The sequence below is a fragment of the Strix aluco genome, chromosome Z (assembly GCF_031877795.1).
Source record: "Strix aluco isolate bStrAlu1 chromosome Z, bStrAlu1.hap1, whole genome shotgun sequence".
In the NCBI taxonomy this organism is placed as follows: domain Eukaryota; kingdom Metazoa; phylum Chordata; class Aves; order Strigiformes; family Strigidae; genus Strix; species Strix aluco.
The window spans coordinates 37,069,347-37,096,983 of NC_133971.1; the positions used below are offsets into that span (position 1 = coordinate 37,069,347).

Below are 27,637 nucleotides of genomic sequence, written 5' to 3' on the forward strand. Positions count from 1 at the left end.
TTGGGTAGATTTCATAGGGAATACCTGATAAGCAAAATAGGCAAATACTGGCTAAGGGCTTCAGTAACAGAGACACTTTTTAAAACCATTGGTGGAAAACTGTGGTATTTGGCAAATAGTATTTATTCTATATTTTGTTTTACACAGATTTAGTTAGCGTGTCACACCTAACAAATCATGGCAGGCTTTTCTGTCTGAGCAATGATGCATATGAATGTTTTCCCCCTGCTGTTCCTGCTGTTTTGCAACTACGTGCAAGGGATGGTTAGAACGAGTGTCTCTTTTTTTTTTTTTTTTTTTTTTTTTTTGGTGCGTGTGTGTGAATTTTAATGTGTTCAACTGAAAGTGGAGCTTGGACAAGAGATGTGTGTGCAGTCTGAAGGCTAATTTATGCTGTTCTCAACTCTTAATTAAAGAACCAAGTGTGAAAGAACATTTAATCTTTAAACCTTAAATATCTGTTAAGTAAGTTGGCATGCTGAGTGGACTTAATAGGTAGAGTATATCCCTTGAAAGGGTCAAATCTGTAGTCTTGTGTCAAGGTTGTTAATATGTGTGTAAAGTTGAGTTGTCTTGTAGTCTGAACATTCAGATGATTCTTCATAAATATGTCTGTTTCTTCCAGGGCTACTTTTAGGGAAAATTAAACAAATGCAGTTTGGGGTAAGCAGTAGGTAAGGGTACACTCTATAGATTCCCTGCCATTGTCTTTGTGTTCCGTATTTCTGTGTTCTCCATCCTCTTTCTTTCCTATTCTTCCACTGGTTCTTAAATTGAGGTGTCTGTAAGCTGCTACAGTGACTTCCTGCTCCAGATGCTCACATATGTATAGTTAGGCCATGTGATGTGCTTCTGGATGTTGCATTTGTTGTGGTTGTTTTTAGTTGGAAGAATAAAGGTTTGATCCTAGGACAAGAGACCTCTAAAGTCATTTTCCTACATATAGCTGTAAAATTTAGTATCTTAAACTTATATGTCCATAAATAATTCAGCTACTAGTCATTGTGTTGCTTTACTAACCAATATTTTTGCTGATGTTCCAGAAATAGGTAAGAAGTGAGATTGGAGATTTGTTTTGGTTGAAGTGCAGTGAGGCTTTGAAACAAGATCTCACCTCTCTATGTTTTACACTTGAGTTAGGAATATGGGAGAGCTCTAGTGCTTGTTTCTTAAAGAAAAAAACCTGACAGACAAATGCTTTTTAAGTGTAAGTGGTTTTGCAGTTTGTAACACTTCCTGTAGAAATGACCAAGGAAAGAATATCAGACATCTTGTCTGAAGCTGAGGTTCTTGTATTACTTGAGTAATGCAAAAGTTAGGTAATTTTCATTGTGTAAGTAAAGAAATACTGAGCTTTTTTTTTCTTAAATAATATGGGAAACTGTAGTTTGGTTAGTGGTTCTGTGCTAAGGACCCATCTCATTCTGCATACCTGGTTTCTTAAAATATCTTCAGGAGTATCAATTGAACAAATGTTTTTCTTTACTAGAGATGTATTTGAAAAATTAAAATGAACTCAAGTTTCAAGAAGCATAATAGAAACTGGAAGATTTTCTTAGCAGCCAGCATCTTCCATTTTCCTTAAATCCCACCAGGATGACAACTGCAGTTGGGTGTTTGGAACAGGTTAGGATAATAATGATGAAACTAATCCCTAGTATATTTAGACAATAATAATGATGGCAGTAGAAATAAAAGTTAGTCTTTTCTCTCTGCTTGACCCAACGCTTCTCCTCTGACCCTCCTGCTGCCTAGAATACTTATTTTAGTTCCTTTATTATTCAATACTTACATAATGCCTTCTCTTAAATGAGATAGGAAGAGTTATTATAAGGAGTTATTTTGCATAAGGTCTGTGAGAGGCAGAAATGTGGTTGAACCTGGAGAAGTCAAGCTGAAGAGCTCCACACGATGCAATTTGCAACAGGCCACCTATTTTGAACTAGTTTTCCAGAAGCAAGGTTTTCTGTGATTTCAGGCTTTTAACTCAACAGCTGCAAGAAGGTAGTACTTTTCTTTTCTAAACTCTGTTATCTGATGTACTGAAGTATACCTTTAAATTAGTAAAACCAATCATGAGAGAACTTCCATGTACAATGTGAAAACAGCCTTACAAAGAGGTAAGAAGATTTTTCGATCTTTCTTACAAACAAAGGACCTAACATCTAGAGGAAACTGTAGGCTACATTTTGCTTGAAATGAAACCTTATTGAAGTTGATAGAATAATGTAGCAAATAAGGTGTACTTAAGATTGAGGCCAAAGTGTAAGCTCATAGAAGCAGAAAACAATTCTTACCCTGATCAGTACTAATTAATTGAAGGCAGACACTGGGAAGTTGAAACAAGTAGGAGTAAACTTATTCTCTCAGGGAGGACTTCATATATACAGGGTGTCATGTTAAATATTTCATGCATCACTTCTGAATGTTTTTGTCTAAATCATTGCAATCATTCTTTAACTTGAGTGATCCATGGATGGTGATTTTCTTCTGTTTTCTTAGATTCAATACTATGCATGAGGTCAGGAAATGGTGTGGTTTTAATAATACATCTGCTGGTATATATGTAGGGGTGAGAGTTGCTTTCATTTTCTTTTTGCCTTTGATGGGGAGGTGACCCCACTGTTACAGTCTTGAATACTAAGAATATCTCTTAAAAATATTTACACAACTGAGAAGTCCTTCAGTCTTTAAGTATCTTCCTGAGAATATTTGTAAACCCATTAAATTGAACTGCTGAAATTGTCTGATTAATATGGTTTTCCTTCTCAAAAGCTGTCAGCTGACAAATGTTTCTGGAATAGCTTTAAATTCCTGGATTTTATTTAAAATACATGAAATTGAAATAAAACAGAACTGAAACTTCCATCGGAGACTGCTCTGTTAATATTCTCTTCTGATTAATGTAAAGCAGTGATGTAAAGAGTTCATGTAAACCCTTTATGCACAACGAAGGTGGCCTGAGAGCTGCTGCCATTGTAGTTGTTGGTTTTGTGTTTTGTTTGTTTGGTTTTAACTTTATGAAGTAGGTAACCCAATAAAAAGAGCAAAACAAATGTTATTTCAGACAATTAGTTTAGAAGTAATTTGAATAGCATGGACTTTCTCTATACGTATCTTGAACCAGTAGGTAGTATATTAAAATTAATGTTGCAACTTGGAAACACAGGTATTAGGTGTGTTTTGTGCCTGAGATTACACATTGTTTTAAATGTAGCAGAAGTGTGATGATCAGACTCTTTATAACTGAAGCCATTATTGAAAGCAAGAATATTTTCCTCCATGAACTAGCTAAATAAATTTATATGGCAGCCTGGTAACTACATCAATATACTCCCAACTCATGTTATTTCTTTCCTTTATTAAAGTATTCTAGGACTGTAGTTCATGTATATCCTTTATACTATGACAAGATACATGTTTGGTGGAATCAGAATAAACAGTAATACTTGCATATTCCAATTTAAAGATGGACAGTAATATTTAAGTAATTTGAGAAGTTTAATGTTATATTTTTTTGAAAGTTCTGAGAATTGTTGGATAAGGAAAAATACTTTTTTTTTTTAGGTTATACATGTGACTTTTTGAAGTTTTCAAATACATACTTGCTGTAGTCTGTCAAACATTTAACCAAGGCTATTTTGGGGCATTATAAAATACAGTGCCTTGTTATATTTTAAAGTACAGTTGTGATGGACTGCATGCGGGAAGTTGCAGGTCACAAAATACAAAGTTTTAATGTGTTACCTTTATCCTAAATCTTGCCATGTGTTGTAAAGATAGATGAAGGTGGCAAGTACTCTGTACATGCTGCAGAGAATCAAGTAAATGGAGAAATGCCCTATCATAGCATCTGTACGTTAGAAATATACAGTGAGGTATGGTTTGACTTCCACATTTCTTCTCATGGTGACTTCCTAATAGCTTTATGTTTGGGAAAGATTGGAGTGTGAAGTTTTAGCTCATTTAGCTGCTGTGAAGGATCTTTCTTTTTTTGCTAAGAATATGGTGATCTAAACTAGTAATCTGGCTAAAAAAACAGCTACCATGTGGATGTTGCTGTACAGCTTAGGAGTACAGTCAACTGTAGTTACTATTTCTTCCTTTTCTGTGGAATGGAGTATTAGTTCATCCTCCCTCCCCACCTCTTCCCTTAAGGAATGTTATTCAAACTATGAAAGTAAATAATTGCTGTAAATTCTGTAAAATACTGTAATTCTGTAAAAGTATATCTAGGAAGCAAACTTCTGTCTTTTGTTGTTCTTTTCCAACAACATTCCTTTTTTTTTAAAATAAAAAGCAACCTCAAAATGACTTCCCAGACGTCTTAGTGATGGAAATAATTTCTAAGAAATTATCAGGTATCATTTGTGCAAGCAATTTAGAGCTTCCTTTGTATTTAATTTTCATTGACAGTGCAGCATTCCTACTAATTCTATAACTAAATCCTTTTCAGTGTGGCTTGATCTTATTTTTCCGTAACTATGATTTGTTCCTACAGAGATTTCTTATAATATTTAAATATTTCTGAATAATTTCTTTGCCTCAAATTGCATGTGATGAAAGACAATGTGTAAAATGCACATTAGAATGTTGCAATGATGACATAGGGTGCTAATGGATTTGTCTGAGCAAGTTAATATATATTTGAACGTGCATAATATTTTGTTTCCTTCCTATCTGCAGAGTTCTATATGAGGGGAAGGAACGTATCATTTCAGGCTGCGAGGTGATTCAAGCTACTCCTTATGGTCGTTGTGCTAATGTTAACAACAGTTCAGCTTCTTCTCAACGGATCTTTATCACATATCGAAGGGCTCCTCCCATACGACCTCAGAATTCATTGGCAGTTACGGATATCTGTGTTATCGTTACTAGCAAAGGAGAAACCCCTCCTCATACATTCTGCAAAGTTGATAAGAATTTAAATTGTGGTATGGTAAGTATTTAAAAGCTTGAGCCTCTTTTTTATTTTTAAACCCAACAAACAGATCCACAGGAGTAGCTCTTTGAACTCTTCTTAGCACTGTTATAATTGTGTTCTATCACTGCATTATCATTTTTTCATTCTGTATACCACATGTGAGACTTCAGTCTTGTAGGTTTTGTTGCTCTGATTTCCTTTCATGTTAGGAATTACTTCATACTGATTACTCACTAACTCAGTTTGCATATTCATGTCTAGGTGTTATTTAGCAGTAGTGCAATGAAATTTTTTTTTTTTTTCAGTATTATTCTTCCCCCACCACCACCTCTTGGTGATGCTGACACTCAGGATGAATCACAAATGCTTTTTTTGTGTTTATTAATAATCCCTAATTACTAAGGCATTTAAGAATGATAATTACTGCTTACAGTTTCTTCATGCACCTTTTTTTCAATCAGTTCACTTTTGTTTAGTCTGTTTTGCATTTAGTTTACTCAGGCTGAAATAAGTGACTTTTTTCCAAATGGTAGAGTGTATTTAGACAAACTGCAAAACCAGTGTGTAAATTACCAGTTTATGGCAGTATGATAAAAGCTTCAGGTGATGTTTTGAATTTCACTTCCACTGATGAGGTTCCCATAAGAGTCTCCTTTTTTAAATAACCAAGAAAATGTGAAAGTGCAAATGATTTGCTTCACTTTTCCCTATTCTTCTGTTGGAATAAGTCAGAGTGGTCTGGTGGTATGATTATTTTATTTAAATCCTATAATCTCTAAAAAATGTGAGAAGGATGAATTCTTGGTTTCGTGATTTGCATGCACTCAACAGCCAGCCAGTCATTTTATTCTGTAACGCTTTTTATTTAAATGTCTGCTTTGCTTGTAAGTGGGAGTGTATTCAAATGCTTACACTTGATTTCTCTGCTGCTTGTTGTCATTTCTGCTGGTTCTAAGATGAAACTTGTATCTTCCAGTGGGGTTCCAGTGTATACCTTTGTTACAAGAAGTCTGTGCCAGCTTCTAACTCCTTAGCATATAAAGCTGGTAAGTAAATTTAGAAGCAGACTGTCTAAACATGCTAACAGAAGGATTCAAATGCCTTGTTGAAATCAAATAATAATTTTAAAAGCTTAAGTGCTATCTGTCAGAATTCTGTTCCCAGAGTATGTCAGTTGAAATCAACTCCTCTGATCTTTCTGTGCTCTCCTTGCTTTTTTGCAGGAAGGAAGAAAAAAAAAAGCATTAATAGAAATAGCATTGTTCTGTATTAATTTAGTTCTTATCATGACAGGTTTGGTATCTTAGGAGCTTCAGTGGAAAGCTTAGCAAGGATTTCAGGTGTAATAAAACACTTCACATTTCTTGTGTTCGTGGTGATGGAGAAGGAGTAATTAAAAATTCCATTTAACCTTACTCATTTCTTTTTGTTTCAGAGTTAATGCAATATCTTCCATTTAATTTGAAAATTAAATGTGTTTCTTCCCTTCAGTTCCACAACTATTCACTTGTTTCTTATTTGAGGAGAGTGAAAAATATTATGAACAATAAATGACAAAAAGTCTTTTAAGTCTGGTTTTTACAAGTTTTTTTAATGCATTGATACAGATTATTATCTTTTTTCTGAAGAAGTCAAAAAAAATTTTCAAAAGAGTTTCTCCTGAGCACTAAGTGCACCAAGTTTCTTTGAAAGGAGTAAACTACCAAGTAGAAATGTAAAGCATAGATAAGGAAGTCCCTGTACCATAAAATAAGCTAGATGAACAGCAGTAGTAAAGAAATGCTAAAACTGAATAAACAATTTGTTTACATTGAACATATTGACTGATGAGCAGAAAATGTGGACAGTCAGCTAGTTTATACTATTTTCAATGGAGTACTGCTGCTGGTTTTACAGTAGATAAGTTATCACTTTCTTCATAAGAATTCTTTGTAGGAAAGCCTGTTCCAATGGCACATTTAAATAGCACAGGTAATTCCCAACTGGTTTAAAGTAAATTAGTTTTTACTATGTACTCTTTTTTGAACAGTTACCAAAAGGGAGTGCTTCAGTATTCATACACAATTTTAAAATTATTGTTACTTGTGTGACTTAGTCTTACTTTCAGATGAGAGGCTTTCTTCTTCTGCAGATGTACTCTTCAGTTATAAAGTCCAGATAACCAGACTTTGCTGTACATTGTGGAAAATATATTGCTTACATTATTTAGGGATGGCAACCAAATGTGCTTACTTTTCCTTCTCCCATTCTGAAGGCTTAATATTCAGATATCCTCAAGAGAACTATGAGTCATTCCCACTGTCGGAATCTGTTCCTCTCTTCTGCCTTCCTATGGGAGCTACTATTGAGTGCTGGGACCCTCAAACCAAATATCCACTACCAGTGTTCTCAACATTTGTACTGACCTGCTCTTCTGCAGAAAAGGTATGGCTCTGAACTGTGACTAGTTTTTGCTTTTAGTTCATATGGCTTCTATGGAGATAAATAGGCATTGTTTCTTCTGTATTTGAGAAATACTACAAAATAACTTGTTAAATACTTCCCTTATAAAATTGTTTTTCTTAAGTGTTTGTATGTGATGGAAGTAAACCAAACCAGGAAATAGCTGGAAGAGTATGTGCTGTTCAGTCCCATGTAAGCAGAACCATATACTTAACAAAACCAAAACTCACAGCACATGGATTTCCCTGTTCTTTCAAGTAAGAAGTTTCTGGGAATGGACGTATAGGCTGCATGTTGAAGAGCTGTTCACTTACCACATGTGTTAGCAATGTTTAAGTTACAGTTTTCCTGTGGTTACCTTAAAAGCCACTTCTGTATGCATTTGTGTAATTGGGCTCTGTAGGTATCTGTGTGCATGAATAGGAAAGCAGTTACCAGGAAACAGCAGGGCAGGGAGAGGAAAAGTATGTGCTGAGTAGTAGCATGTGAAAGGCTCTGAAGAACTGATGAGCTCCTGAGACCACTGATCTTGTTGAATTCACATGAAGTGATAGATTCAAAACACCAGCCATCTGCTGAATCTGTATAAGGCCACCAGCACACACTGGCACTAAAAATGTGTTGCATGACTCAGCCCATGCGAGAAGGCAGTGTCTGCTGTACGCAGACAGAGGCTCTAGGATTACGGGTAGACCTGGTGAAGCAAGGCAGCCCTTGTTTGGGGTTGGTCTCCCAGCTGTTGCTTCAGTTTGCCAACTGTGTCCATGTGTGTGCATGTGAACTGCACAAGGGAATAAGTGACTGCAATGTGTGATTAGCTCTCTGTGATTAATAAACAGCAGTTTGGCTCTATTAGTGATATCAGCTCAACTTCCACTCTGCCTCAGTCCCCTATAAGGGAAACTTACTTCTCCATATCCAAATAACAAAAAAGTCTTTTATTAATATTGCTTTTGCAAGGAGGAATGAAGTAGCTGGCAGTATTTTTCTCAGATCGAATGTATACTGTGGTATCCATCTTTCCCTGTTCTCCTTTTGCTAAGCTTGCCAGAATAATTCAGTTAATTAAGAAACTCTGACAAAAAGGGAAGGAATATTAGAAAAGGTTGGTAGCTGTTTAGATTAAGAAAAGTGATGTCAAAGCTAAAATAATTTTATTTAGTGTGGTAATGATAGGGGAATTTACTGAACACAAGCATTTCATGAGGGTTTGGGTTTTTTTGACCATAACAGTTAATGGATAGGGTTTTGTCACAGCATGCGATTTGATTCCGTCAGTTTACCATGAACGGCTGGTTGAAGAAAGTGTAGTGAAAAAGAGGAAGAGAGGCACAAGAATCCAAAGCATTTCATTTATAAGGATATTTTGTGTATGTTACATAAACGAAAAGTCATTTCACAAGCTACCAGAAAAAACACTATAGCAAACGCTAAAGACAAAAGGATGCTTCAACAGTTCTAACTGAATCTCCTGTTAAATTGTGGGTCCGCTCAGGTGTTTTTCTTAATCTTTTAGGTTTATGGTGCTGCTATTCAGTTTTATGAGCCTTATCCCCGGGAGCTGCTAACAGAAAAACAACAATTGCAGCTGGGTCTCCTGACAGCTGTAGAGAGGAAAGTGGTTACTTCCAAGTCCATCAATTCCAACAAATGCATCTGCCTTCTCTCACACTGGCCTTTCTTTGAAGCATTTAGAAAATTTCTTATGTTCATCTACAAACTCTCTGTCTCTGGACCTCATCCTCTTCCCATTGAAAAGTATGTAAAACATTTTTCAAGGTATTGTGGGAAAGTAATTATATCAGCTCAAGAAGTCATGTGATTTATACATGTCTCAGTTGCTACATTTGCTTCATCCTCTTGCTTGCACTGTGTAGCTTATGTTGTACTGATACAAATTGTTGCTGCTTCTGTTTAAGGGTAATGGCTCTTGCAGTGTCGGGAAAGTAAACTGGATTTTACTGTGGCTTTTCTGTTACAGTATGTCAAGCCTGTTTACCTTTCTCTTAACTACATCAAATACACAAAATGACTGAGCTATAAGATATACGCTAAGGTTTGCCGTCCTGCATTTTATTAATAGATACAAGCTCAGGGACTCTGTGTATTAACAATTAATATCTTGTGTCTGTTGTCAAGCACTGCAGCTAGTGCACATTGTGTGTGTTTAAACTCTGCAGAGGATGGTTTTCATGGTCCTAAAAGATTGCTCAAATATGTTACCTTCAAAACTGTGTTAGATGTCTGACAGTGAAGTATACAGTTTATCTTAGTTAAGACTCATTAGAAACTCTGTCAAATGGGGTTAGGCTGCCTGGGATTTTAAATGGCTTGCCTAAATGCCCCTGTGTTTCTATCTTTTGCATACATATCTGAGGCTGCCAGTATTAATTTTCACGCATGGAATGTAGGTGAATGGAGCTTCTTTGTTGCAGTTTGCATAAATAGGCTCTTAAACTTATCAAGACAGTAAGTAAATCTTAACAGCCGTTTTAAAAATATGGTACCATAGTAATTCCAAAACATGATTAACATTGTGTTCAGTCCCTGATTAGTCCCTGGTGCTGGTTTTCTAACATCTTGTCTTTTTTTCAGGCACATATCCCATTTTATGCACAATATACCTTTCCCTTCACCACAAAGGCCAAGAATTCTTGTTCAGGTAAGCAAAGCGTTTGCTTCCATTTTTAGTTACAATAATGGCAAACCCTCTTTCTTGCTTTTGAAAGCCTGGTTTCTTCCTTTAGGCTTTTTACTCAGCTTTGAATACCCATCTGCTGGAAGGGAGAGGGGAGGAGATGGATGGGTTGGATTTCTCTCTCATTGGTATAAACCTGGGGTAACTTAGCAAAGGAAACTATTTCAGACTTCAAGTGGTGTGGGTGGCAGCAGCGTCCTACTTGCACTTTTGAAATTTCTGCCATATATTACCCTTTCATTTTATAGGCACCATTTGCATTACCTCATTGATGGGGTGGTTTTCTGTCTTTCTCTCACTTGTCTACCCAGTACTGTGGGTCAAAGGTTAGTCCCCCAGGGCACTGTCTCTTGTGTTTCTCTGTTTAATCACCTAGCAGCACTTACATGTTCAACACTGAGTCATAGGTAGTTTCCTATAACTTCTGAGAATTGTTTCAGTGACTAATACAGGCTCTGTTGACCTAGTGAACACAAGTCCCAGAGATTGTCTCTGATTTGTGACTCTTGCATGACATTGTGACTGTCTGCCAGGCAGTTTATGAGACTGTGGATATACATTTATACTGGAGTCTTATAGTGTATTAACTTTGGAGTTGTCCATATCAATCACATACTACTTTATGTGTTTCAGCTTTCTGCCCATGATGCATTAATATTGTCTCAGCCAGTTTCTACACCATTGCCATTAAGGTATCATTATTAATGCTTTAAATGTCTGCAACTTGAAAAGTTCAGAGGCAAATAGGAATGAAAGAAAGAAGCCAAACATTGCTGCAATATTTAGATCTTATAAACAGAAAGCTCAGTACACATTTATAATATTATACAGTGTTGTCTTTTTGACATAGGCCTGTCCCTTGTAGAAGAATAATATCACAAATTATCTTGAAATAAAGATGAATTGCCAGACTGTTGTAGGAACTCCAAAGAAAGAAGCAGCAGGCTGTGAGGAGAAAACAAGTATTTTAATATCTTCTATTTTCAGAACCTGTGTAGTAAGCAAATTTTTTTTTAATAATATAGATAGACTGTTTGTTACCTTGTTTTTTTCCCCTTTTTGGATCCAAGAGAGACGTTTATGACAAGCAGTTGTGTGAATTCAGTCAACGCATAAGTGTGCAAACATTTTTGAAATTCAAAATTATACCTAAAAATTTGTATTTGTTGCTTGAAGGTTGATGCAGTCTCTGTGGATACTGCCTACATCTTCTGGGCTGGAGCTCTCTGTAACTGTGACATGGGCTTTTGTTTGCATGGTTTTGCTGATTTTTGGTTTGTTTTTAAGTTAAAATATTCTTACTTTTTTAATCCCCCCCCCCCCCCCCCCGCCATTATCATAAATATTTTGTGTGCAGCAGAATCCTATGTTTAATCCCATCTATTATACAGTCTCTTAAGTGAAAAATTACGACCAGCCATCAAACTGAAAAGTAACATGTAAGCACTTTCTAAGGACAGATTTTACATCCCCTGTGCTCTTACAGGTATCATTACAATTCCTAAGTGTGTACAGTCCAAACAAATGAAACAGAGTCTAAGCTCTAGAAACTAAAGGCGTGTTACTATCAGAGTAATAGATTGATTTTACTTGACTACTATTACAATTTGATACTGTGATTCTAAGATCAAATGGATACTCTAGTTCATGATTTTTGCCTAAGGTAACCCATCACGTGAAACAACTGGTGTTACTTGTGCTTGGATTAGTTGTTAACCAGTTAGATCTGGTTTACTGTTATTAAGTTAATGGTTGGACTGGATGATCTTCAAGGTCTTTTCCAACCTAGACGATTCTGTGAAAGACAAGATGTCTGTGCATATATGAGAGAGAGTGCCATAAACAACACAAACTCAGCAGTAGCGTGGTATAGCATATGTTTCTTTAGCAAAGGAATTTAAATTTAGGTTTCTTTATGGTGGTACAAGTCTCATATAGCTATGACCTCAAGCTATTAGGTAGAGAGGTAGATATTTGATGTGTAGTGATATTAGCACCATTGAACTAGTTGGACTAAAACAGTTGTCAGAAGTTTGATAGTAGTGACTTTTTTTTTAATCCTGTAACATCTTATTCTCCTTCTCCCTTCCTACCCACACCTTAGTGGAGCAAACTTTAGCACTCTGCTCATGAATCTTGGACCAGAAAACTGTGCCACTCTGTTACTCTTCGTATTACTAGAAGGCAAGATCCTCCTCCATTCTCTTAGACCAGCTGTGTTGACAGGAGTTGCTGAAGCTGTGGTAGCTGTAAGTACAAAGTGTTCTGTACAGCAGTGAGAGAAATCAGTACAAACTCCACAGTTGTTACAAGGCATTTTTAAGTTAAAATTATTGATGCACTAAATGATAATTTTTCCCAGCAATACATTTAGTTAAGGTGCCCTAGCATGTCTTATAACTATCAGAATGATAAACATTTTTGCATAGATAACTAAGAGATATACTGCAAATAAGTGGTCAAACTTATTTACAGGTAAGATTTTATTATTATAACATTAAATTATTATTATATATAATTTATATTAAATTATTATATTATTAAACTATTATTATATTACAGATAGACTTCTTTCTGACAGTGTTGCAAGCCTTTTAGCAATTTAATTTCAACTTGCTGCATGTAACTTCTTGGCTTTTATTGTTCAGTATCTGTTGTCTTGTTTTAATGTGCTCATTTCCTTTATTTTTTCCTTCAGATGATATTTCCATTTCAGTGGCAATGTCCATATATCCCCCTCTGTCCTTTGTCTCTGGCCACCGTACTCAGTGCACCTGTTCCATTTATTGTTGGAGTTGATTCACGATACTTTGATCTGTACGATCCACCACAGGATATTGTGTGCATTGACTTAGACACAAACATGGTATACATGTAAGTTCTATGGAGTTTTTACATTTATCTGTAGGTGGAGAGATTGCTGAGATGCTCAGGAGATAAAATTAATACTAACTAACACTGTTTTATCTAGTATGGTTCATACCTTAGTGTCCTCTGTTTTTTTTCTCATTACTAATGCTTCATAGCAAATTAAAACTTCCCAAGTCAAGGGTCAACACTTGGCGCTGCCTATAAAAATGTGATGCAGATGTTGCTATAAATTTAGTAACAATGGTAATGTGTTCTTGTTTGTTTTTCTATTTCTAGTACTGCTTATTAGGAAATGGGACAAAAGCTAGAAAAGAGGAAGAAGAGTGTTGTTTGTTTTTTTTTTTCCTGCCCCACCATTTCTTACATTTTCACCTTGACCTACCAGTTTTGAATTTGGTTTGCCTGTGTTCAGTGACTGTTGCTATGAACATGAGTGCTTTGGGACCATTCATGACAGGTTTTGATGCTGTCTTGCACTTGGGGCACTTTATGTTAGTGTTAATAAATTGTTCTCCAGTTACAAGGGCCAAATTTTTGGTGATATCAAGCAAAATTTGGTGTCTTGACTACATTTAATCTAAAATATTTCTCTTAATTGCTAGGTTTTTAATGCTTTTCTTAAATTGAAAGTGTTGCATGAACAGTTTCTTTGCAGCTTCTTGAGGAGAGGCTAATTGAGTAACTCTTCTGTTTTCTTGTAATATATCTAAATGAGAATAGAAATAACAGAAAAATTCAGTTGCTTCAGGTATTTAATTCAGTAACTTACTAATTACCCTTCCATTTTAAATTAATTAGATCATAAATACAAAAAGGCATTTAAGCTAGTTCAAGATGAGGGTGAACATCACTAAATAAAGTGGACATCTTTCGGTGTGAAAATAGTTTTACCTCGTCACTTTTTAACCCTTTTGTTTTTACTAATTTGAGTTAGAATTAGTCATTAGATTTATGGATCAGTTGAATGCTTTCTTGATTTTCATTGTGTCAAAAGACCCTTCCTCTACTGAAGCAAATGTTTCCTTTATATTACTGAAATGCTTTGTTTTACTAGTAGCATCAAAGGAAATAGTAAGCAATGGAGCAGATTGTTTATTTTTTGTTTTTTTCTCCTTCCCCTAGGTCCCCATTAAAACCACTGCAAAAAGCATTTTCATCACTGTATATCAAAGTATTATGCCACCAAAAGAATAATTATAATAGGTGTTGTGAAAGAAGAATGTATTAAAGAAACTCAAGGAAGATAACTTGTTTATATGAAGATATTTGCAACCTGAATGTTGCAAACCTATATGAAGATACTGCAACCTGAATGTTTTTGTTCATAAGTAGAATGGAAGTTAAAGACTGGGTTGCAGAAAAATGAAGGAGATAGAAACAGGGAATTTAGCAGGGAGATAAGGATGTCAGGATTCTGTTGGGATGACTGCTAGAAAGACCAAGTACCAACCTTACTTGAATTGATTACTGAACTAAAAATCTGCCAGTGGCTGACCTCTTATGAAGCACTCAACTGGAAAGATTGTTGCACCTTTTCTTTTACTGTCTTAAAGGTCCATTTCTCTTTCAATAGTTAGCTGATCTTTTTCTTTTTTGGTGTCCATTTTGCATATATCTCATATGTACCACTTACTTGACTTCCAGATGAATTTGACATGTGTAACATTTGACTTGGGTATATGTGAGAGGTTGGTACCTGCATTACAAATTTTTTTTAACCTGGAAATGAGGACATTTTTCAGTTTTGGAGATGTTTAGGGAAAACCAAATCTCTGTAAATCACTTTGTATTGAAGATCATTCAGAATTCTAAAATACTACACTATTAGAGAGTAAAGATTAATGTTCCATTTTATTTAATCCATGTCTGTTTCTGCCCCTCTTTATTTCTGTGGCAAATCTCTGGGGTTTTTTTTGAGGTGTAAAAGCATTTAACAGCACCGTTGCTAACTTTGAAAGACTGTGTAATAGAAGAATAACATTGAAAAATTCAGTATTTTTTTACTACGTTAGTCTGTCTGTCTAGTGTCTTTTTAGAGCAACTTTGCTGCTATCTTCCTTATGGTAGACTGAATCTTTATTTACTGCCAGAAAATACTGAAGGCCTTTTATTCATTCAGCATCTTCCTTAATGCCTTTTTATGGATGTTTTTGGCTATCTCTGTGAAAGTAACATTGAAAGCTGGTTAAAGGAATAGCCTTATTAGGGCAAAGCTTTGAGAGTTTGTTTTATTTTTATAGCAGGATTTTTCTCCTTTTTTGGAACAGTACCACTTACATAGTTTATAAGCATGTCATGGTGGGGAAAAAAATGGGCAAAGGCATCCATAAGCATGCATTTTTTCTTTGACTCCTGAAACTTTGGTTTCCTTCCTAAGATAGTTCTGTGTCAATGCCAATTGAGCAAATAATAATTGAACAAACATTTCACTGGTGCAAAGTGCAAAACAAGTGGTGACAGCATCAGCTCAGATAGTAATAACTGATTAGGTCTTGTGACCACAAGGTTTGTTGTACTCCGTATTACAGCAATTCTCCCCAGCCTTCTACCAGAAAGAGGCATGGGAGTTCTCAGGATTTACTGACAAGCTATGCAGGGAGAACATTAGGAGACCCAAAGTGCAGCTAGAGCTCAACCTGGCTACAGCTGTTAAGGATAATAAAAAATGTTTCTATAAATTCATTAACAGCAAAAGGAGGATTAGGGAAAATCTCCCTCCTTTATTGGATGCAGAGAGAAACATGGTGACAAAGGATGAGGAAAAGGCTGAGGTGCTGCCCAACGCCTACTTTGCCTCAGTCTTTAGCAGTGGAACTGGCTGTTCCCTGGACACCCAGCCTCATGAGCTGGGAGATGCGGAGGGGAAGCAGGATGAGGTCATCACAATTAAGGAGGAAGTGGTCAGAGACCTGCTACACCACTTGGATGCACACAAGTCTGTGGGACCAGATGGGTTACACCCAAGGGTGCTGAAAGAGTTGGCAGATGTGCTCGCCAAGCCGCTTTCCATGATCTACCTGAAGTCATGGCTAACTGGGGAGGTCCCATTGGACTGGAGTCCACTATATGTGGACTGGAAAATGTGACACCCATCTACAAGAAAGGCAGAAAGGAGGATCCAGGAAGCTATAGACCTGTCAGTCTGACCTCAGTACCAGGGAAGGTCATGGTGCAGGTCATCTCGAGTGCCATTACAAGTCATATAATGGACAATCAGGGGATCAGGCCTAGTCAGCATGGGTTTATGAAAGGCAGGTCCTGCCTGACAAACCTGATCTCCTTCTGTGACAAGATGAGCCGACTGTTGGACGAGGGAAAAGCTGTGGATATTGTCTACCTGGATTTTCGAAAAGCATTCGTCACAGTTCCCCATAGAATTCTCATAGGAAAACTGGCTGCCCATGGCCTGGATGAGTGAACGGTCTGCTGGGTCAAGCACTGGCTGGATGGACGGTCCCAGAGAGTGGTGGTCAATGCAGCTAAATCCAGCTGGTGGCCGGTCACAAGTGGTGTTCCTCAGGGCTTGGTGTTGGGACCATTTCTGTTCAACATCTTTATTGATGATCTTGATGAGGACGTAGAGTGTATCATCAGTAAATTCGCAGATGACACCGAGTTAAGCGAGAGTGTCAATCTGCATGAGGATAGGGAGGCTCTACAGAGAGACTTGGATAGATTGGATCGGTGGGCCAACGTCAACGAGATGAGCTTCAACAAGGCCAAGTGCCAGGTCCTGCACTTGGGCCATAACAACCCCCTGCATGGCTACAGGCTTGGGGAGGTGTGGCTGGAGAGCTGTGTGGAAGAGAAGGATCTGGGGGTTCTAACTGACAAACTGCTGAACATGAGCCGGCAGTGTGCCCAGGTGGCCAAGAAAGCCAACGGCATCCTGGCTTGTATTAGAAATAGTGTGACCAGCAGAAGTAGGGAGGTGATAGTCCCCCTGTACTCTGCACTGGTGAGGCCACACCTGGAGTATTGTGTCCAGTTTTGGGCACCTCAATACAAGAGAGATATCGAGGTGCTGGAGCGAGTGCAGAGGAGGGCAACGAAGCTGGTGAAGGGCCTGGAGAACAAATCCTATGAGGAGCGATTGAAGGAGCTGGGACTGTTTAGCTTGAGGAAGAGAAGGCTGAGGGGAGACCTCATCACTTTCTACACCTACCTGAAAGGACATTGTAGAGAGGTTGGTGCTGGTCTCTTCTCACAGGTAATTAGCGACAGAACAAGAGGGAATGGCTTTAAACTGCAACAGGGGAGGTTTAGACTGGTCATTAGGAAAAAAATTTTCACAGAAAGAGTGGTCAGACAGTGGAATAGGCTGCCCAGGGAGGTTGTGGAGTCACCATCCCTGGATGTGTTTAAGGGTCGTTGAGATGAGATGCTGGGGGATATGGTGTAGGGGAGAACTTGTAGAGTAGGGCTGATGGTTGGACTCGATGATCCCGAGGGTCTTTTCCAACCTGCATGATTCTGTGATTCTGTACTCCCTATTCTCTCTGTCTTTATATCTGACAGCTTAAACAAGATCTGGCATTATACCCATTGTCCTTCTAACAAAGATGAGCATCTCTTGGGGCCAATTTACTCCATTGCTTAATCAACCACATAGTTTTCAAACTGTGAACTGAATTCCCAGTCCTCCTAGTCCCTGCTAGCCTGTGGCTGAAGCTGGAACTGAGTTGCCGTAGACATGTTACAGTGTTCCATATGACCATAAAGCTACCAGACTGGTCTTCCTGCATTTTGCAATAGCGAGTTCATGCTGTATTTTGAACTGCCTTTATCTGTATCAGAAGCAGTATGGCAGGTTTATGATAGTATAGATTTTGCATAGTAATCACATACAGATTAGTATGCTTACATTATATTAGCAAGACTGATAAAAATTGTGAAAGGAAAATCAGCTAAGTGAAACTTCCAACTAAAAAGTCTAAATCAAATCTTAATGCACATTCTCCATACAGACTGGAGAAAACTCTACTCATAGCTTTATTTATAGCTGAGGAAATGAAATTCTGAGTTACATCACTTCCATTTTTGTGTTTTATGCAAATAGGGACAGTGACAAGATTTCAAAATACTTTATTTTTTTAGTTACATTCTGAAAATGAAGCAACTTAGGGCTGTGGAAGCTGTTCTTTTTTATATGGTCTGTATTTTATATATCCCATTTTCCCTCCCCCGTGTTTCAGATCAGATGATAAGAAGAGCACCAACTGGAAGCAGATTCCTAAGAAGCCGTGTAAAAGTCTGCTCAGCACCTTAAAGAAACTGCACCCACAGCTGGCAGCAGGTGAAATATATAAAATAAAATGGGAAGGGGTAAGAACAAAAACTGCCTAAAGCAAGAAAAGTAATTATTCAAAGAAAACTACTAAATTTTCTGATACACACCTATAAGTCTTAAATTATAATTAGTTTATAAATGTAAAGACTTCCTTCTATCATATGTGGTGTGAATTTTTTTTTTAGACTTACTTTCTTTGCTATGACTTCCTAAAATTGGAGCTTTTTTTTTTAGTCTTTCCTCATGATTAAATCATATTTAAACAGAGATTCAGCTAAAACATATTTGGATCTCGACCTAAAACAATATTCAGAGTTCTGATAAAAATAATAGAGGAAATGGCAATATGAGTAAAATAATGTTGAATATCTCAGTTATTGTGCAGATACTGCTGCTGAGTATCTCAGATAAAGACTTTTCTACAAAAAAAATCGATTAGGTAAATTTTGACAAAGTATTTTGTCAAAAGAAAAAGAAAAAGCTGTCTTCAGCCTATTGACTTGCACAGGTAAGAGCAAAGTTGTAGCTGACCTAACAGTTTTCAGTTATTGCTTCTTTATGACTGTAGCTCTTCAAGGTACACTGATTCAGAGTATGTTAGGTTGTATCATTATGGAGAACTCACAGTTATACAAGATACACAAGCTCTGTAAGGTACAGAAACAGAAAAGTGCACTAATTAAGAGGAAGGTGTTCTTGCCTCGATTTTCTGTAATTTTTTTCTTTTTGCAGATAGCCTTTACTTCATCTGTTAGAAAACCTCAACTTTTCTTTTGGTTTTATCAGCAGGGTATGTCATGCAGTCACCTAATGTAGAACTACTTAATTTTACGTTGAGCAGAACCAGTGGTCTTTCTAGATGGCTGGTTTTTCTATTTTGGCTATATTATAATAGATATGTTGTTTATATTTACATATAAATATTTATATTATGATAACTGATACTTTTGTAATAATAAAAAGCATGTAACTATAATTTTCAGCAGTACCTGCTGTTTTTTTAAGAGTGCAAGAGTAAACTCTGAATGTCATCTAGTTGTTTCTACCCTTTGGTACAGTCAAATGTTAGAATTTTGATTGGAAAAATAGTTTTAGACCCTTTCTTTCCAGGTGTGTAATCTTCAGAACAGGGAAAACATGGTCCTTTGTGTTGATATATTACTGAAAGACTACATTCAGTTGTATGTGTGGTAACATTAACTCACCTGAGATCCTCCTTGTTTCATGTCCCAGAGGGTGGGATGAGTTAGAAAAACACATAATCAACTCTTGAGGTAACCTGCCTTTTGTATGAGCCAGATCAAATGGAAAATAATCACAGGATTTCTAGTGTTTGTCACTTTTGAATAGGGGCAAGTAGAAAAAAGAAAAATCCATCTTCAGCATCTTGCAAGAGTTACCTGTTTGAATGCACTGCATTTTAATGTAGGATTGTGTGTCTTATTCATTGCTAGTTCACAGGAAAACTCAAGAAGGCTCTGCAGTGGAGATGACTCCTATTGAGGCAGATTTCTCCTGGCAGAAGAAGATGATAGAACTTGAGATGGAGATCCAGGAAGCTTTTCTCCGTTTCATGGCATCTATTTTAAAGGGTTACAGAACATTCCTTAAGCCAATCACACAGGCGCCTTCAAATAAAGCAACTGCTGCTGATTCCTTGTTTGATCATCAAGGTGAGGGTGAGGCAAACTAGCTGCTGATAGCATTGGCGCTGTTACAACTTTAGGGTTGAGGAGCTCCTTAACTTCAAAAGGTCAATTAGCAATATTTAAAATTGCAATTGTATAAAGTGAAACTATTTGGAGTTGATTATAACACAGATACATGCGCATAGAACTGCAGTTCTGCAATGGTTCTGGTATTAGAAAAGTTGTCTTTCAGTAGCGTGATGCCCTCTGTGTGTGGTATATTCTGTGAGGGCAGCTCTTGGTAATGAAAGAGTATTTCTCCATTTGTACAGACCAAAAATGCCAGGAACCCAGTAGTGAAGAACAGAGTAATGTTCTTGATATAAATGGGAAGATAATAGAGAATAGGACAGAGATCAGAAACATAACGAAACAATAGTCAGCAAAGGTCATCTTACTTTTCTCATCACCTTAACTTTTCAGCTCTGCTTATGAGTTGAATGTCACATGTTTTGTTTTGTATGTGGTGGTGGTGGCGTTTTGGGGCTTTTTTTGTGGGGGGGTGTTGATTTTTGTTTTAATTACTGGAAGAGAGATTTGACAGATTTTTAGTCAAAGGTTTGGAAAGTCTTAAATATTTTCATCACCTGTTAGGATAACATAATTTTTGTTTTAGTATTGTTTTAACTGTTAAGATACTTTTGCTTTTGTACAAGGTTGTTATCTCCTTTTTCTTGCACACAAAGTCAACAAACAGTGGGCTGATTACATGGGGATGATTGCTTCCCAAGTATTGTTAACTATAGTGAAAAATAATTATTAAAAAAAGCTGTTATTTTAATCTTCCAAATGCAAGTAGTGATAAGTAGTTTTTTTTATTGATAAAGCAAATACTTCATGTATTAGTACTTTAAATATTGTATGTTGACACTTTATATATTAATTTCTTACGGAGCTCATAACTGCTATTTAGTTGTGTGTTCCTTTTTATAACCAGGATTTTTAAAAAGCAGAGACCGTGCCTATACAAAGTTCTACACGCATCTCACCAAAACACAGATATTCAGCCGCTTTATTGAAGAATGCAGTTTTGTGAGTGACAAGGATACTGGCTTGGCATTTTTTGATGACTGCATAGAAAAGGTGAAAAATCTAGCAATACTGTTAAATTATATGGTTCTGTTAATTTTGTGTTACTGTCCTGGTTTTTATTTGTAAAGGTGGATACCCTCTGTAGCAAGTGTTTTGAGGGATTGGAATTCTTGGTGTTTTTGCTGAGTCATTTTTCTTGCTTCATCTTCTTGCATGGCCATCATTTTCCGTACTGATGCAGGAAACTTTCATTAAATCCCTGTAGTATCTCAAGCTATAAGACAGGGTGAGGAATAACAGTAGATGACACTTTACCACAATGCCATCCATGTCTTCCCTTTAAATGTTAATCACATTATCTACCAGTGGTCATCTGCGTTGTGTCTCTTTTTCACACAATTTAAACTTAAAACACAAAAACATGCCTAGTGCTCCACTTGTGGTCAAAACTGATTTATGTAGGTAAGATTCCCTTTCGTCGCCTGTATTTTATATGAGAAAGATTGCTGTAACCCATTCTTGTTTTTTGAAACAGTCTCTTCAGCGCGGTTCTGGTCTAGATGGGTTATTGAGTTTATAGCTTCATCTGTAAAATTCCAAGTTCACAATATAAAAGTTAGGAACTAGGGAATTATATGTATTTTTTAAAGGTGTATATATATGATTCCTTCTGGACAGAACCTTCATTTTCATACAAAGTTCTTATAGAATAAGCCTTTGATTCAATATTGATTCCGGTCAAATTAACACTTGTAAACAGACCACAAAATAAGTGTTTAAAACTTTTTTGCCTTTATTTTTTTTTTCTGCTGAGTATGGGTTAGGCATCTAGAGTATACTTCATCTAATACTGTTAAGAATTTGATATTATTGCATGTTATTAATGTGTTGCATATTTAAATTGTCATATTGGAAATATCTGCAAAACAGCAGTTTCTTTCAATTAAACTAAATGAAAGCATTTTAGTTGAATAGATCTAGGATTTTGTACTTAGTAGATAATGTCAACAAATTGAAAGCATGCTGATTACTGCATTTTCTTACTTTCAGGAAAGGAAGTATTTGAAAAAGAGATTAATTGCTTTACAGTAATATGAAAATTTAGTGGTTTGTATTTAATATTTCAGTAAATGACACAGCTTTAATAGAATTATTAATTTGGATTTTTTTGAGTTGAGAAGAAACTCTATTTTTCTCCCCCACCCCACACCCGCCTGCCCCCACATCCCCCAGCTCTTTCTGGATAAAGGAACAGAAAAACAAGAGAAAGTACTTTGTCCTTCAAAATGTTTAGGGATATCTGATTGTGAAAGAAAAGGCTGTGGACTTGATATTTGAGTAATTAGAACAAATATAATTTCTTTTATATATTATATATATAATCAAATAGAGTATGTATTAAATATATTTTTACATATACTTACATAGTTAGTGTTAAAAAGGACATTTTATCCCAAAGCCAAACTCTGTACTTAGAATATAAACTGTCATTCTTAGGTTGATGTAGATTCCGTTGAAGATACACGGTTAATTGAGCTTGATGAGTCACAAAAAAGTGAACACACAGTGTTCATAATGCCACCAGAACCTCCTGCTGATGATGGACAGGACCGAGTGCCAAAATACAGGTACAAGTTAAACAGCCAAATGTAGTGAAACTAGAATGCTTATGATGTTAAGCAGGCCAGATGTTCTGTCTTGGTGCAAGACTTGCCTTAATGTTCAGAATAATCTTTAACAAGATATAAACTCTCAGATTCTGGTAGGATTCTGAAGCTCTAGAAGTCGATGTTTTTTGTGTGTGTGTATGTTTCAGGGCATGTGGATTTTGGTTTTAATTTTTCAGTAACTTCTTGCCAACTTTATAGTAATACTTTTCTACATGTATTCAGTGTCTTTCTTCCTGTTTGAGCCATGTGTATTTTGTAGCAATTGCAGTGCACTTTGTTTCACAGTGGAGATGACGGGGGGTGGGTAATGGATCTGCACACTAGTGTTGATCTGCAGCTGATGAACCAAAAGAACAAAACACCCACTCCAGTTTTCAGACTTCTTTCATTCAGTGTTTTTCAGCCCTGTGCAGGAAGTGTGGAGTTTCAGACACTCTGGGTATGATTTTTTTTCTTCCTCTCTTTCTTGGAGGTAACAAAGGTTCTGTTTCCAACTGTTGTACTTGTTAATCATCATCTATGCTTACCTGACCTTCATCATATGGATGGTAGTCTGGTTCTTGTTTCCATTATCAGTGGAGATTTAATGTCCAAGGCATCTTGTGATATCTTTGTGAATAAGACTAAAAGGATCTTGCTGTCTTCTTTCTTTTTTATTTTTTTTTTTTTTTTTTGCCCCTGGTTCTTGTCAGTTCTTTGCACGCAGGTTGTCTTTGTACAGCTTTCCTGCTATCAGCAGGTAGTGAAAAGCTTTTGTTTTCTGTTTTTTTAATTGTCTATATAGCTATAAAAACTTCCCACGACTAGATTTCAAGCTCTTTGACAGGCCACAGGAGCTCAAACTCTCCTTCAGCAGACACCCAGCTGGGAGCAGCATTTCCAGTAGTCCAGCACTCATGGCAAAGAGGACAAAACAGGTCAGATGAGTCTTACTGTAATCACTGTGTGAATACTGAAAGATAAGAGGCTTTTTTGTAAAATTGCCGCTACCTATTTATACTATAAGTTAATGTTGTTACAGGTGAGGCCTTTGTAACCATTGAGAATATACACTTGTGAAAGAAACAGAAGGCAACAAATAAACAAATTAGCATCTGAGTTTATTGTCAAACCCATTTTTAAGCCTCAAACTGTAATATAAAACAAAAGGAAATTAAAAATAATGGTTGAATGGGGAAGAAAGAAAAAAGAGGATTAATTCTGATGCTGGTTTTTCATTGCAGAAGAGAGCTTTAGTTGAATATTTGTCCATTATTATTAAATGCTTACTTTTAAGAAGCCACTATCTGACTTAGTAATGTCTTCTAGATTCAGGATGTTACATGTTTGTCTGCTTTTGTGTTTTGTTTCTCTCTTACAGGAGATAAAAACAGCCCATAAATTAGCCAAGAAGTATTACGTAAGCCCCCCACAGTGGGCTAAGTGTCTCTTCAGTCATAGTTACAGCCTATGGTTTATTTGTCTGCCAGCCTACATCAGAGTTGCACATCCTAAGGTGAAAGCACTGCAGCAGGCATCCGATGTTCTAATTAAAATGAGGAAAACTGATGTGGAACCACTAGATGAGGTAAGTGCAAATAAAAAAATGTTACCATAAACATGGAATAGAAGACAAGGTGCAAATATAGTGTGTTTCACCACCACCACCAGGTTAAGCATGTTTACAGTTTAACCTGTTTTAAAGCCACCTTAAAATGATCTAGGGCAACTGGAAGTTCATTTCCTTTTTCATCATCAGCATAGTGTCAGCTGGGTCAAGTACTCCTACTTCGTGTGGCTATTCCCAGATTTCTTCAAGAAGGAAGTCCTTGAATGTCCCTGTTTTTAAAATGCACTTTGAATTAATGCTTTGCAGCCTCACTGAACTGAAGGAATAATAGGTTTGTGTGCAGCATACCATTCTTTCAGTAGATCCACAGGCACACAATAGCAAGTTATCCTGGTTTTTGCATGGGCATTTCCTTCCCCTCTTTATTTCACAAACAGAAGAGCTAAGTGGAAAAAAAATCAGCATTCTCAACAATGTGACTGCTGATGTCATTTCAGCTCGTGTGGTTTCCTTTTTAATTTTTGCTCCCTCTTCTGGCTGTTGAGTGTTACGTACTGAGTAGCTGCTCTCACATGGCTTTCTCTTTTACATGTGTAAAAGTTGGAAATCGAGGAAGAGCTTGAACTGTTTCAAAATCCTTGTCATCAGTCCATTTATGCATTTCTGTATCTTGTCAGGTCTGCTACAGAGTTGTAATGCAGCTCTGTGGACAGTGGGGTCAGCCAGTTCAGGCTGTGAGAGTCCTCTTTGAAATGAAAAATGCTGGAATACAGCCAAATGCCATCACCTATGGTTATTACAATAAGGTAAGAGAAGTCTTGACAAGGGATACTGGACCAATGTCTGTCTTGCTGTTGTCACTCCTCTTGTCCTGTAGCATGTTTTGAAGACTGTTACTTACAACTCTTCACTTGGATTTGCTGATTCTGTTGGGCGAGTAGTGCATTTTGAACATACTTACAGTTAACTGGACCTACACTATGATTTTACACTGTTAAGCTAACCAAAAATTCTGTTGAACTACACATTTATAGTGTTTCCATTTCCAAGTTTTGGAACCTGTCTAGTGCTTCCATGTCAAATCTGTTCCTGGGTGTATCCTTTAAGGTAGCAGGATCCAAGATGGATCAAGGCTGGAATTAGACTAGTTGAAGTAACCTCCCCCTCTTTTTCTTGCTTCCAAGCTCCAGTAATATAAGAAACTATGGAAAGTGATAGGAAAGGAAGTGCTAAACTGATCTGTTGTTACCTAAGTATGTAAATAAGAACAAAACCCACTTGTTTACTTAAAGAAATCTTGATCTGTTGTTCATTGTTACTCAGCTATTGTATCCAGAGCTGTGGGATAAAAGGGAACCACTCATAAAAGGGAATAGCTCATAAAAACTCAAATATTTGTCCTTCACATGAGGGACAGGAAATGCCTTGAGTATGGAAGGAAAAGCTTCTCACTGCACTGTTTCTTAGTGTAACTTTCTTACTGTTTTTGTTATTGCAATGTCTCTTTATGTAGGCGGTTTTAGAGTCTCCTTGGCCTAGCAGTAACCGCAGTGGCATATTCCTGTGGACAAAGGTACGAAATGTAGTTCGTGGCACAGCACAATTTAGGCAGTGCTTAAAGAAATCAGCGCAGAACCCACGAGTACCTGTGATATCAGGTAATAAGTTAGCTGAAATGGTTTTATTTCTGCTGAACAAGAGCATGACATGTTTTGTGAGGGACTGCAGCTAACATTGTGGCTTTTACAAGTGGAAAATCTTTCCTTAAGTGTATAAAAATGGTTAATTGCCAACTTGATGCTTGAAACAGTCTTAGAATGGTTTTTGCACACTGAAGAATTGATTAAATTCTGCTACTAGAATTTCATATTCTTATATGTGCAAGCAAAAGTATTTACTGTTGTCTGAAGAGGTTAGATTTTTTTTAAAAAACTGAAAAGTTAAATCCTCTCTTACTAACCAGCTCTCATTCATGTCTTTAGCTCTGCGGAGTACCACGGGTGGAAGTGATGGGGACATGGTGAGCCATGGTAGCGTGGATAGTTCTAATGATGCTAACAGTGGGGAGCACACTCTCTTCGTCAGTGACTTAGTCAGGCTTGATTCCATTGATAATCACTCTAGCACAGGTACTAGATTCTGCTGGGTTTCACTACTAACAGTCCCCCAAAAGGTTAAATTTTCTAGTCACCTGTTGATTTCCCCTCCACAACCACCACCTTCCCCTCTTGAGCTGTAGGGAATGAAGCATGAAGTTAAACTATGTGAAGAAGAACAACACCACTGTTGTTGAATATTACTCCTTTACCACAGTTTCTTTAGGTTAGAGTGAACTGTAGCAGAAGTACTCCTATGTTAAAATAAATGTCTTGCTGTGGTCTCATGAACCTTGCTTTTGTGCTAAGCTTCAGAAGAGGTATGAAGCCTCTGACATGTGAGTGGTCAATTTTTGCATATTGTCATGTATTCATAGAAATGATAGTCTGCGTGAGTAAAACCTTTTCCCTGCATTAAAGGAAAGGAGTGAAAGTTGCTGAGGTGATTAGAAGCTAACACTTCAATTAAAATGTTGCTCCTTGATGGTAATCCAGAAAGGCCTAATTAGCATTCCTGGAATTAGTATGTTATGTTTGATTATAGTAAACTATGCTTTTTAAGGCCATAATTCAAGCTTCTTAAGTTGCTTAAGTTCTTGCTTCTTGTTTCTTAAGTTGCTAGACTTGGAGATAAAAATAGAAATTCATACAGTCATACAGTCTTTATGAGACACCCTGGGAGTGGAAAGACAGGTGATAAGGTGGAGAAAAAGTCCTGCCTTAAATGTGGTGTGCACTCTTCCAGACAAACTGGAGTAAAAGAAGTGCATAGGAAGGGAGTGCACAGGAAGTTAATCGCTTGAGATGGCAAGACAAAATTCATGGTTCTTCATATTTGCTTTAGTACTGATTACATCCTACCTGTGCACAGTCTCAACTAAACTTCCTTTTCGTGTGTACTTCAAAACTTAATGTACAAACAGTTCTTTCACACTCTGTGTTTTTAATACCTTGAGCCCTTCTGTAAAGAGAACTTTTGAGTCTTGATTCCTGTGCTTCATCTGATATGCCTGCCTAGATTACTGAACTTCCCTTCTCTCTGCTCTTTGTTACTCTGCTTTTTGCTCTTTGCTGTCTCTTGGGTGCCGCATTTGTCCTTGGCTATCATGGTGTGGGGTGCAGACTTATATGGTGTGAAGCCTTGGATGCACGCGTGCATTATTTCTACCCTTGAATGTTACTTCTGAAGGTAATTCACCCATTTACTGATAGGGTGTTTTCACTTCTGTGCAAAGCAGGGATACTAACATTATTGAAATGATGATAGAGAGAAAATAAGGACCGAAGAATGTCAGAACTTACTTTTCTGCAGAAAAGGTTTTTAATATAGAAGCCAAATGGAATAAATAATGGCTACTCAAACTTTTAAATGTCATT

General features: G+C 36.9%; 1 protein-coding gene across 10 annotated transcripts in view; it reads left to right on the forward strand.

Moving 5' to 3' along the window:
- DENND4C (DENN domain containing 4C) overlaps positions 1-27,637 on the forward strand; it is a 72,069-nt gene that overhangs the window by 25,861 nt on the left and 18,571 nt on the right. For 8 of the 10 annotated variants that reach the window (XM_074811637.1, XM_074811636.1, XM_074811638.1 and 5 more), the window contains 17 exons: positions 4,687-4,939; positions 5,901-5,970; positions 7,179-7,348; positions 8,883-9,124; positions 9,962-10,028; positions 10,698-10,756; positions 12,169-12,313; positions 12,763-12,938; positions 18,131-18,231; positions 19,680-19,898; positions 20,851-20,996; positions 22,443-22,573; positions 23,400-23,532; positions 23,976-24,182; positions 24,842-24,970; positions 25,678-25,822; positions 26,147-26,293. In XM_074811637.1, coding sequence (XP_074667738.1) covers positions 4,687-4,939; positions 5,901-5,970; positions 7,179-7,348; positions 8,883-9,124; positions 9,962-10,028; positions 10,698-10,756; positions 12,169-12,313; positions 12,763-12,938; positions 18,131-18,231; positions 19,680-19,898; positions 20,851-20,996; positions 22,443-22,573; positions 23,400-23,532; positions 23,976-24,182; positions 24,842-24,970; positions 25,678-25,822; positions 26,147-26,293 — 2,540 coding nt within the window. Of the gene's footprint in view, positions 1-4,686; positions 4,940-5,900; positions 5,971-7,178; positions 7,349-8,882; positions 9,125-9,961; positions 10,029-10,697; positions 10,757-11,240; positions 11,339-12,168; positions 12,314-12,762; positions 12,939-18,130; positions 18,232-19,679; positions 19,899-20,850; positions 20,997-22,442; positions 22,574-23,399; positions 23,533-23,975; positions 24,183-24,841; positions 24,971-25,677; positions 25,823-26,146; positions 26,294-27,637 lie in introns of those variants that run through there. The other 2 variants (XM_074811644.1, XM_074811645.1) reach the window with 2 other exon arrangements.